Source organism: Acanthopagrus latus, chromosome 20 (genome assembly GCF_904848185.1).
Source record: "Acanthopagrus latus isolate v.2019 chromosome 20, fAcaLat1.1, whole genome shotgun sequence".
Classification (NCBI taxonomy): domain Eukaryota; kingdom Metazoa; phylum Chordata; class Actinopteri; order Spariformes; family Sparidae; genus Acanthopagrus; species Acanthopagrus latus.
In genome coordinates, this window is record NC_051058.1 from 16,424,814 (window position 1) to 16,437,260 (window position 12,447).

At 42.2% G+C, this 12,447-nt stretch overlaps 1 protein-coding gene across 3 annotated transcripts in view; it reads right to left on the reverse strand.

Moving 5' to 3' along the window:
* LOC119009474 (C-terminal-binding protein 2) overlaps positions 1 to 12,447 on the reverse strand; it is a 106,670-nt gene that overhangs the window by 57,771 nt on the left and 36,452 nt on the right. Inside the window, exons 1-2 of one of the 3 annotated variants that reach the window (XM_037080784.1) lie at positions 7,452 to 7,476; positions 1,486 to 1,697 (exon numbers count right to left, since the gene is read on the reverse strand). In XM_037080784.1, the coding sequence (XP_036936679.1) occupies positions 1,486 to 1,549 (64 nt within the window). In that variant the 5' untranslated portion in view covers positions 1,550 to 1,697; positions 7,452 to 7,476. Of the gene's footprint in view, positions 1 to 1,485; positions 1,698 to 7,451; positions 7,477 to 12,447 lie in introns of those variants that run through there. The other 2 variants (XM_037080783.1, XM_037080785.1) reach the window with 2 other exon arrangements.

Consider the following 12,447-nt stretch of genomic DNA (forward strand, 5'->3'; position numbering starts at 1 on the left):
TGTCAGAGAGGGAATTAAAATAAAGCATAGAGAGCATTTTTTTTGTGCAAAATAAGACACACAATCACAAGATATTTTGCACGTCATAAGACATGTAGATGCCTCGGTTAAAACTAGCAGGATTGGTCGATTCAAGGTGCAGTAAGTGCTATTGGAGAAGAGTAGTTAACTGCTGAGTCTCATTTCCAGGTTGTCCAATACTGATGCTTTGGTCTGGCATTAATTTTGCAGGTATATCAATGTTAAAAATCAAATATATTGAACTTTTAAACATTGCTACCCTCGTTAGTCAACACCAGAAATACCAGTAGATCAAACTTATAATTAGTATATTATTAATATACACATTTAAAGATGCAATATGTGATAATTTTTATGATTTTTTTATTGACTAAAATTAACAGAATGTTTAAAAAAAAAAAAAAAAAAAAGCATGCTAACTAGCTAGCCCCATCCCAGTCCAAACACCAACAGAACAGTCCAGTGCGAAGAGCCTCAAAGTCTGGACCGCTAGCTGCACTTCTGACTAAGCTGACGAGAAGCTACAGTCAGCAGCAGTTAGCAGTTACTATGATGATACTTTGCCGCCTATTTGTTCTGAGCATGAATTGGACAGGTGATCAATTCCTACATACTGCACCGTTAAATTGCATATAGTATCCGTTACTAACGTTAACAATATCCGTATCAGTACCATATTTGCTATGCAATTACATTCACCAAAATAAAATGCCTTGTAGTACACAGGCACCTTCTTCCGAATATTATTTGTACATTGAATTTTGTTAATGATAAATGTTATTTGTGCAGTATCTTTAGTGTGTTTGTGGTCATGTTTTGACACTAGTCCAGTCTATGCCAGGATAAAATGTCAGGGCAATTAGCTGCTAGAAACTTATTAGTTGTGGTAAACGACCTGCTTCACATTAACATGAAACATTTATTAAACAACAGTCACTGAAAGGCTGTTGAAACAATACTTACATACAGTAGAGGTCTAAAAATGTTCAAACAAAACAAAGATAGTGCCTCTTGGATTAATGCTCAAACAAAATAGTTCTGCTTATTTCTGAGACCATTAATATAAACTGAATTATTTCTCCATGTTTGGGAAAACAAAACAGATTGAATCCATTTGGACATTCATATAGTCATAAAAAAAAAAAAAACATCAACAACTACAATCACTGCTTCTATTTGTGATAATAATAATCCTACAGTTCATCAGATAATTTAGCAGTGGAGAGAGCACTTGATTTGATGCACTGTAGCTCCACACACAAAGCATCAATATCACACACACTGAGAGCAAGTTCAATGGAATGTGAAATCCAGAATCGTGATTTTCAATTTAATGTTATCAACTCGTGTTCATACTGTAAAAAGTGAGTGGAATTTCAGTATTTAGTGGTAAATTAAAAAAAAAGAAAAAATAAAAACAAACAAACAGAGGGGACAAGTGCGGACGAGTGCAACTTTTAGTACCTTTACCTTCACAGATCCGGTCCAGCCGCTGCCTCTTCACTTTGTGTTTGTCAGTCAGGGACATTGCGTCAAACACAGCACGGCACAGGATGGCACAGCTCGGCTCGGCAGGGTACCCCCTCTCCTCCTCAGCCACGAAAAACTGACAAGGTTCAGACTCCTAGTGCACTGTCAGCACTATTCCCCGGGGCATACCGCCTCGGCACATACACCTGCAAGAACGACAAAAAACCTGGTTAAACACAATGCTCGTGCACACACACACAAGCCGCGCATACACACATTATTGATGTACAAAAAAAAAAAAACAGTGACACGGGAAGGCATTAAAGAATCCTTGACTACAAAGTCACTGAGCCTCTTGCTCACAAAGAGCCCGGGAAGCTGCGGGCGATAGATACACAGAAAATCAGTGAATCACACACACATTCTTGAGACACACACTTACTCAGATACTGTTGGTGACAAAGTGCCCCATTTGCTCTAAAAAAAAAAAAAAAAAAAAGTGACAAAGCTTTCGAGCTCTAAAAGCCCCACTTTTCTCCTGTTTGAAGTGTGTTTTCCTTTCACTGACAAACACTCATCTGAAGCTCCATCTGACTTGTCACATTCCTTATTGATCGCGTGACATTGGAGGCACTCAGACAAATAGCAATCTACTTTACCTGCCCTTACAGCCATTCAAAAACAAAGCAGGCGTAGGGAAAAAAAAACACTTGTTTGACAAAAGTTGATCTCTCCAAATTTGAAAGGAGGGAAGTTGCGAGGAGGCAATTCATCATCTGAGAAGCTCCTGAGACGGTGTGCTGCACCTGAAGGTTGACAGACTGGCGTGTAATGACACATTCAGGCCAATAGAGGGTGGTTAAAATCTACTCAGAGGGGAGCACACTAACCCACTTACACCTCCGTACTAATACAGTGGAAATTCATTACTTTCCCCTCCTCTGAGCTCACAACTCTCAAAAACACAACTTCTAATGCAAAGATGTATATTTCAGCCAGGTGGACTTATTTCAACCAGGATTTAGATTGTAATCATACATGCGAATAAATGTAAATGCATCCTGGTAAGTATAAAAAGGAGTATGTCATGAACATAAAGAGCAAAGCAAGGATGAGCATCATGCTAAACTTAGGAGTAAAATTGCTGCAACACAGCGAGGAATAATGTTGCACCACGAAACTCAAATTCCACATGATCCAGGACGAGAGCCAGAAGCGCCTCTCCTTTCAAAAAAAAAAAAAAGTGCTGAAAACATCTCTTTCTGCCAGAAAGCACCAGGGCGAAGTCATGACATGAAGTCTTCATCAGTCCTTTGTAGTCAGAACGTAGAGGAGAGAAAAAGGAAGGAAAACAAGAAGGTAAAGAGTTCAACAAAGAAAACGACTGCCTCTGCCGTCCTCTGCCAAGAATCTGGGTGGCGTGGATGTGAGTGCCCCCTCTCTCTCTCATCAGAGGTCCAAGTCTAAAGCTCAGGGGCTGGTGTGGGTGGTTGTGAAATGTGACACTATCAGGACACATCAACACATGTTAGACCATCACACTGCGAGGTATTCAGAGCAGAATGCAGCATCTACCTCAGAGACTTAGCTGATATCTTAGAGACGACAGACATTCTCTCAGCCTGCATACAATTAATGTAAGACTCACTTTAGACATCCAGATACGCATTAATGTTCCGAGACAAACGTTTAAATCGGGCCGTCATCAAGGCTTGTATCTCTGGAGCAAGTCAGAAATGCGGTTTGAAATAGTCCTCGCATAACACGTTTGTCTTTTCAGCGCTGCGTTTCTCTCGCTGAAGATCATAACAGCATGTTTGGATAAGAAGCACTTCATGTACACGGATATCCTGACATTTACAGTCGCGCTGCAAGAAACGGCTCTGTGTGCAATCCAACAATGGCAACAGGGCTGTGTAATCAAGACAAAATATCTTATTAGACTGCACGTGTTTTTAACTATTTAGACTTTAAATGCACTACATTTACAATGGAGCAATGTTGACGTACAATCCTGGTGGCACAGTGTGCCTGCTAAAAGGGAAGTGAAGTAGAAAACTACACGCTAACAAACATGGCTGTAAACGGTACACTATTTTAGGGCTGCAAGATTAAGTTTATTGATCAGTTAAGCAATCGATAAAATTGTAAGTTTCCCAACCATCAAATGGAGCGCGAGTTGAACAAAACACAACATTTGACGTTATCACGAGGGCCTTTTTCAGTATTTTCAGATGTTTGGTCGATCAGAGGATAAAACAAAATAGCTGGAGCATTAATCAATTATGATAATAATATGTTTCCGCCTTACAAGACATAAGATATGTAAAGATCGTCTTATATATATATATATAAAAATAACCAATCAGTGCATCTTTTCCTGCCGTTTTAGTTAAGTCTTTATCTACAGAGTTTTCTACAGTCCAAGAGCACGATTTTTGATGTGAGGAAGTTGCATGGAACGGGTCACTTCCAGGTTGTCTTTCCAACAAGGCGGCACTCTGGCTGCAGTATGTTAACGGGGCTGCTGGAAGGCCTCACCCTGGTTACTTGATTCATCTCAGTAGTTTTCTCCTACCCTCCTCTTTCCTTTTCATCTGTCCATCTCTCTGTAGTGCTGCTGCCTCTGAGGTCTCTCACACAGAGTCATCAATCACCGGGCTTTCTTCCAGGGCTCTCCGCTGTGTGTGTGTGTGTGTGTGTGTGTGAGAGACATAAAGAGTGAGAGTGACAGAGAGGGAGGGAAGTGGAGAGAAGGAAAAAAAAAACGCTCACAGCTCGGATAACAAGACCCACACAGAGGCCAAACGTTCCTCAATTCTTACCTCCTTTTCTCTTTCTCTCATTTTCTGCTGCACTCATTTCCTGAGCCGGTGACAAGCAGAGTGGTCCCAAGAATGAGAAGAAAAAAAAAACTCCCTCCATCCCCCTCTCTCTCTCTTAAATAAAGCCAAGCATGACCCCCATGCTCTTATGGAAGAAAAAGAAACTGGGCACACTTTGCCCATGGTTCAAAAGAAAAACCTGAAACAAGGCCAGCAGTGCAGCCAACCGAGCCTGAGAGGGTATTTAGTTAAGGGATTTTGCACTCTCAATCCTAACACAAAGGTCATATACATGAATCTTAATATTTAAGAGGCATTAAAAGTCAGATGATCGATAAAACTCTCCGCCTGCAGGGGCCGCAGCTCATCAAAAGAGAAACATTTGTGTGTGAGAGGCCGAGACGTTAAATGTAGTAATCCATATCTGTGACGGCCGGCTCTGGCTCCCAAGGACGGCTCCGCCATGAGCACAATCACAGACCACAAACTCTGCTCAATGTCAACGACACACAGAGATCACTGTCCGAGTACTGTCTGCCGAGGTGTGGGGGGAGGGAAGTGTGAGACAGCACAATAGATGGAGACAAATACACACAAAGAAGTGGCACGAGTTAGCGTTGAAGCGACAAGTGACAGTAAATTGACCATCACAAAATTGCTAATGTATTTATCGTTAAAGAAACAGTTTGACGTGAGACATGAGATGATTGAACCCACTCTCATATCTGTCCACTGGATATGGTGCCAGCAGGATATGGACAGCATAGCTTCAGCTCAGCTTAAAAACTAAAAGACATTATCACATTTTTTGGGTGTTGTACATGATTCTTACGGTTTTCAGTCTTTATACTAGACTAGGCTAACCATCATCTCCTGGCTGCAGCTTCAGTATTGACTGTACAGACATGACAGTGTTAGACGTCTTCTTACCCAACTCCAAGAAGCATCTTTCCAAAGTTTCACGCTATTTAACTATAAGGCAAAGATATGAAACAAAAATGCTAAGTGTTTGCTAGCTAATCTATTAGCTAGTGAGGAAGAAGTAATTAATGTTCTGTTGTCTAATTAAAAGGTGAAATATGTTTAAAAAAATTTAAAAAGTTGACTATAACAATAATAACATGTCTGACAATATGGTGTGCTGTCTTCCAAAGATACTGAAGTTGGCATGCTAAGCAGCTAGCAATCTAAAACTCCTGTGTTGGTGGTGTTAATACCAACACTTCCCTGGTTCTCGGACCTCCCAGTCCAGACTGCCAGCTGCATGGCTGGCTTAGCCAAGTCGCTAATGGCTAGGATAACAAAAGGTGGTCAATTCGTACGTATTGCACCTTTAAAAGACACTTTCTGATAGATTGATCTATCAAAAACATGGACCATTAATTGGCAACACCATATCAATAATTAGGATTTGCTGCTTTTCTAATATCTTTTTATTGTTATGGCATTTGATGTCATATTTTGATGTTTTATTGACTAAACAATTCTTCAGTCCATCAGAAAAGCCATCCATAGACTAATCAATGATGAAAACACTAATTAGCAATCCAAGTCTCAGTCTCCACCCGACATTATGACTTTAACCTCGAGTGAATATGAAAAACCAAAAGTCAAATTGAATTAATTTGCAGCAGCATCTCCTTGTTATGCGATGAAATTTAATGATGACACCGCCTTCGCTGCAATCCATCTTCCTATTGAGAGGCAAACACTAACAGAATTGTCTCGGGTGTGATTAATTGACTTTGTCGAAGTAAGAAAATAATTTGGTTTGGTAAACAGATACGAGCACCGCCCCTGACAGATTCTCATTAGAAAAGCAGTGATTACTTACTTTATTCCACACTTGGGGCAGGGGGAGGAGGAAAGCTACAGATCTGAGGCGATCTCTCTCGCAAAGTCAAAACAGTCATTACAGTTACAGTATCACTTCATGTGTTGACGCAGATCAGTGTGATTTTGGAACGAGTATTAAGAAAAAGAGCAGAAAATCTGTTTCCTTTTGTTTAAAAAGACAGACGGAAATATGTTTGGACAGGAGGGAGATCGCTAAAAAAAACCCCCAAAAACATGGAGACGGAGCTGGCTGAGGCAGCGTCAGTGTCAGTGGATGAGTTAGAAGGACTGAATAATTAAAAAGGTCAGGCTACCTGCCTGCTGTGTGTCGCTTCACACATGGAAGCGAGCGCGTGCACACACACACATACGCGTACTGTACACACAGTTCTGAGAGAGGCACAATGCACACTGGGGAAAAGACTGAAGAGACAAGTCATTTGGGGGAATGATCATTTTCCCTCGAACACAGTGTAGTTTGTGAACTAATTGGGTGAATCCATAATTAATTTGCTGACATTAAGCCTTCGGGTCTGCTCCACTAAGACTCTACTTTCTAAGGATGTGATGAAGTGCTAGTGAAGCCGCGGGCTCACTGCTGAAGGGGAGGAGGGGAGGACGAGGGGAGGAGGACTCTTGTTCTGAAGCTTCACAGTGCAGGTTCTGACATTTAGAGGGAGAAATCTAACAGCAATACACTTCTACATGTGTCAGTTAACTGAAACTGCTGGGAATAGTTTAATGGAGGCGTACGTTTTCTCAGTGAAACATTAAAGTGATGGATAAAATCCAGAAAATCCATACTCAACATGTTTTCAGTCCACATCAGAAACCATATCCTCAGGAAATGAGATATATCAATGCTGAAAGATATTAGGAGGAGATTTCACAACTGTTTCTGCTGCTGGTGAGACTGTTAAGGCTTTTTTTTTTTTTTTGACTTACTAAACCGGAGTGACCCTCTGCAGCTGAAGTGCAGCTCAAACAGTAGGAGAAAGAGTTCGACCATCACAGATTACTACTTGCTTTGGAGTAAATTGTGATTGGCAGCCTGGATTGCTGCAAGGCAACACAGAAGAGAAGGAAGAAGAGGACACTGAGCAAGCATTATCTTTCATACAGGGTCATTCAAAGTTAACAGTCTGACTCACAGTATTAGCCACATAGGATTCAAATAAAAAGAACTAAAAAAAAATGATAATAAAAAGAATAAATAAATAAAAAGAACTTGCAACTTTTATGTACACATTTTCTTGAGATAATCAGTGTTTTTCAAGCCTGTTTTTACAACCCTGTTACCTGTTTTTCAGTCTTCAGCAGAGCTTGATGATGAGCTCGTCATCTGAATCAGGTGTGTTGGAGCTGGCAGCCACCGGTATCAGGACTGAAAACACTAGTGTAAGGTTTTTTGGGTTTTTTTGCCAAAGATGGACCAACTGCAGATTTGTTTTGGTGCATATTCATATCATTTTATTTCCAATTTCTCATGAGTTACAGCTCTTACTTGAGTGAAACGAGCAATGCACTGATTGTGAATTTCTGGGCCGATTACAGTGTTTAAAATAACAGTTTGGCGTGATAGCTGATGCCAATGTTTTTTTGTTGTTGTTTATTTTGTTTTTGTTATATTTAACCCCTTTTTGCATGGAAAACAAATACATTTTCACAAAAAAGAAAGAAAAATGGCTGTTTTGAAGTCATTGAGCCCTCCATCACAGCCCACATATTATGCATAAATGAGTCTATTTCTGTTTCTTTCCTTTTTTAAATATTGTTTCTTTTCTTTTCTTTCTATTATTATTGTTTATTGTAACATTCATTTCCTTTGGCTGCTACACGTTTCCCCGTTTGTGGGACTAATAAAGGAATGCCAATTCGCCTGTCACTGTAAACTTCCATGATTCGTCAGCGGGTGAGTCAGCAATCATAAAACATCACCTTGTCCATGAACATATCTGCCTGAGTCACGTCATATAGATTTGTATCAGCAATGGCGGTTGTTCATTAACGAACACAGCAACTTCCTTGATCCTACGTGACATCATCAAACTCTGCTGTTGCCAAGATGCCGATCGTGGTCAACAGGGCGACTTCTGGCTGATACCGAAGGCCGACATTTCACCGCATCTTTATGTAAAATGACGAATGAGTCTGGAAAACGTATCTCACGACTGTTTATCAACACGTTTATCCTGACTAGGCTCGTGTAAATCTGTATTATAAAAAACAAATGTCGTGGATTGCTCAGGCTTGGCACAGGTACGCGCTCTGAGGCACTTTGTAGCGTCTGAGTTGATTTCAACATTCGTCTGGTAATTATGTTGAGAAATCCTCAACAGCTGCTGCGTTTTTTCTTTTCTTTTAACATAACCGTGAAATAATATGACTCACAGTTTAAAGCTCTGAGGATTAAAGCGACGTAGGGTTAGACGGAATAGTGTTTTGATTTAGATCTGTTTGAATTGTATTAAGTAACCATAAATCCAATACAAGAATTTTGCACAGCCAATGTAACCACATGAAAATACAGAATGCACACTGGAAACCATGGGGATTTTTATCAGTCGTCGGATGGAGTGAAATATTTGGCTCGTTGTGCTGACTGATGAAATGTTGAGGTTTTTTTGGTTCACATTCAGTCAGAGGCGGGATATTTTTATCTGTGCTGGATGGACGGAAAGATTAAGATTATCCGACTGGTTATTTTTAGTAAGCCGTCAAATTATATCTCATTCAGGAAAGCTTTAGATGAAATCTTTCAATGAGTCGTCGAATGCGCTGCAGCTCTGAAGTCGGTATTTATCTTCCAGCCGGAGCTACAACCTCTTTGAATGTTCCATGCAACGTCTCAATGTGAGTCCTGTGGTAAATCCTCGCCAAGACTCTGAAAAACACGAAGCACTCGCTTTAAGATAGAGTCGGATAACTTGAGCAGTTACTTCTCCTGACTTAATTTCCCAGCGGAGTCTGACGGGGAAATTGTGAGGAGAGACAACTGTTAAAGTTATCTGACAGAGTGCAGCAGGAAAAAACGCACAGCTATATCCATCCCGCTTACAGCTGATTCCTATCAAACGCCGGAGCTCTGCAAGCCTCTTCAGAGACTCAAGACAAGAACCTCCTCAAAGACTCACAGAGACTTCTGACACTTTAACCCAAAGAGGCACACTTTACTGGAAAAACACCTCTATCCCTTTTAGAAATAACAAACACAAGTCTCGATGACGAGGTTGTTTATACTATTGATATTGCAATCCATTATTACTCCCTTGTTATTTTCTCTATTAAAAAAAAAAAAAAAGAAGCTTGTTTTCTTTCCACTACAGCCCCGTCTGAACAATGGAGGCCTTTTTTCCCCTTTCAGTTGCTGGAGTTCCTCCAGAGGTAAATCTGTCAGCGCGGGGCCAAAACCAAAAGCCGAACTGAAGAAAGAAAAAAACAGGAAGGTGTGGACACCCCGCAGCACCAGCCCGGCTCTACTATTAATATCAACTTACAGGCCCAGATCCTCGGCACCTCAGGCTGGGGAGAGTGTGATTTCCATGAACTAAAACGAAGGCTGTGACAGCGTAGGCAGGTGACAGCTTGACACACTTATATTTAGCTCGGTGAGCATGCCAAAGTGAATGCCTTCAAACTGCAGAATTGTTGAACTAGTGGCATCGGTAATGAAAATTTTGTCTTGGAATACACAAACAGGGCAGCGCTTGAAATCGGAGCTACTCTAGCCCACCTTGTGCTATTTACAGCCGATCAATACACTCTTGTTTTCAAAGTTCCAGAGGCTGAGGTTATCAGTGCGAGCCACAGCCGCAGCCAAGGCTGAAAACACTTCCCAGTACAGGAAAACGCCTGCAGCGTGCCAACCTGGTAAGCAGAGGGAGGGCGTGGCCTGTTTCTGCAAGGGTGAGGCAAGATCTGCACTCGCCACCAGCTTGGTGTCAGCGAGAGGCCAGGCTCCGGCTCAGACAGCCTGCCAGGGTCCAGCCGGCCCGGCCCGGCTCCCTCTGGGTCCTTCCAGGAAGAGCCAGCATGATTCAAAGCTTCCTGGTCCAGGAGAATGAGGTGCTTCCACTCACCCCCCTCCCCAAAAAAAACTGTGCCCATACACTCACACACACACACACACACACACACGCACAGCTCAGCCCACTCCCTGTGGACGCTGAGACAGCCAACTCCATGCTGTACTTGGGCTTACATTGGGAGGAGGCCAAGTTAAACAATGTGTTGATAAAGTCCAGAGCAGAGTGGTGAGAGGAACACAGAGAGAGAGCACGAGGTCCGTGCTGCACTACACGAGGACCGGGGGTTCAAACAGGCAGCAAACACTTAAATATAATCATTTCAGCTTGACTCATTTTTTTACTAGTTTTGGCGATCAGTCCTGAGGGTCTAACAATTACGTCCAACCGAAGTGATGTGCCGAGATCCTGGAACATGCCTACACGGCTCAAATGAAGTCAGCTGTCTCCTGTAAATGTCAGGGAAGATTTTATTGACACCGAAGCCATTTCGAGTCCGCTTATTGGGCCAATTCTTCCACAATTCCCCTCACTGATTCCTGATTCATTCTTGTCAAACTCGTCTAAAAAGGAGATGAAATGACAGAACATGCTGTAACGTAGGATATTGACCCTCTGTGATGGACATGCTGCTCAGCTGCGAGGCACTGTTACTCGGACTACCTTGAATTTCAACCCATGTTGGGTAGAAAGATGTGCAGCGTTTCTTAGCTGGCTTCAATCATCATTATACACAGTAGACGATTAGTTCATTTTTAACGTGGGGTGGAGTGGCGGTGGATTTGGCTCGTTTCAACTGGCTTTTTTGATTCTTCAGGTTTTCAAAGCCACGGTCACAGCAGTAGATTCAAACCATCACAAAATTCAGTCAAATAAACGATCAATGACTCAGGCAGACTAGACTGAAATATTCAGCTGAAGAACGCCTCTGCCCCTGAACCAGCACCGGCTCTGCTACTCAGGGATGGAGAGAGGAGGAGGTAGGCTCTCGCTGTGCAGAAATCTCAACTCGCAACTCGGGCAAGTTCTTCGCCATCGCCCATGAATCCCGCTTGTTGTGAGTATCTTGTTTTGATGCAACTGTCAGGAAAACGTGCCGGCACTGACAAAAGGGAATTAATAAGCTCTGAAGCACACAAATCCGATCAGAGGTGCACCGTCAGGAGAGGAAAATCAGGCAAATGATTGAGGAGACCTTAAATAACGGGAGAAAACGAGACCCTGATGGTCATGTATCAGCATATTTTGCAATGAAGAATATACACGTCCTTAAATCTCCATTAAAAGGCATCAAAGCTTTATTTGTATTGATCACTGGCCTTGTAATCGCAGTGTGTTTTTAGTTAAAATTTAAGTAATTAAGAATTCTTCTCATTGAAACAGTGGAAATACCATAAAAACAAAAGTTTGGGTTTCGGACATTCTTCATTAGTGTCAAAATATTTACAACATTATGGTGATTAATGGAGGTCGGGATTTTTTGTCTTGGGGCCCCAACAGACTCCCGATGGATTGGACATTTTTTTTAACCATTTGCTGTCCTCGATTCTGCTTACAGATCATCTTCTCCGTTGAACTTTGGTCTGCTGTCCTCGTCTTAGTCACGGGTGCAGAGTATTCACCCATTTTGGTCCCCAACATCTCAGGTGCACACACTTTCCCCACAAAATAAAGTGTTTTTGTTTTTACAACCGGCCTACACTTCTGACCCCTCTGACCATTATTTATCAGTTAGGTTACAGCTGTACTCATCAAACTGCTTATATCTGGGAACATGTGGACACAAGACTACAAGAAAAAGACTCACATTGAAACCAGAACCCTCTTTCAAATGTGGCTGCTCCCCAAGCACAGTTTAACCGGCCACATTTGGGGAGAGCCGGAGCAATAACTGACTTTACAGGAGAGCTTTTTATCCGAGCCCCCCTCTGATGGGCTCACAACACAGGCTGGCCTCTCTCTCACTCTCTCTTTACCACATCCTATCATCTCAGGCTCTACTAATGCGCCATGCTTCAAGGGACTAGGACTGACACACACACACGTACACACACACGTACACTCGCACACTCAGCTCAGTCAATTAGTCCTGGCCCAACCTTGCAGCTGAGAGATAAATGGTGTGGAGTCTCAGCAGGCTTTTGCGCGAAGCTGTGCTCCTTGTCCGCCGTATGTAGAACAGCTCTCTGGAGGAATGCTAGCCCCTCCGCCATGAAGAGACGTGGCGAGCGCGAGGCTGAGGAGGGGCTCACAGTGCTCAGGCTTATATT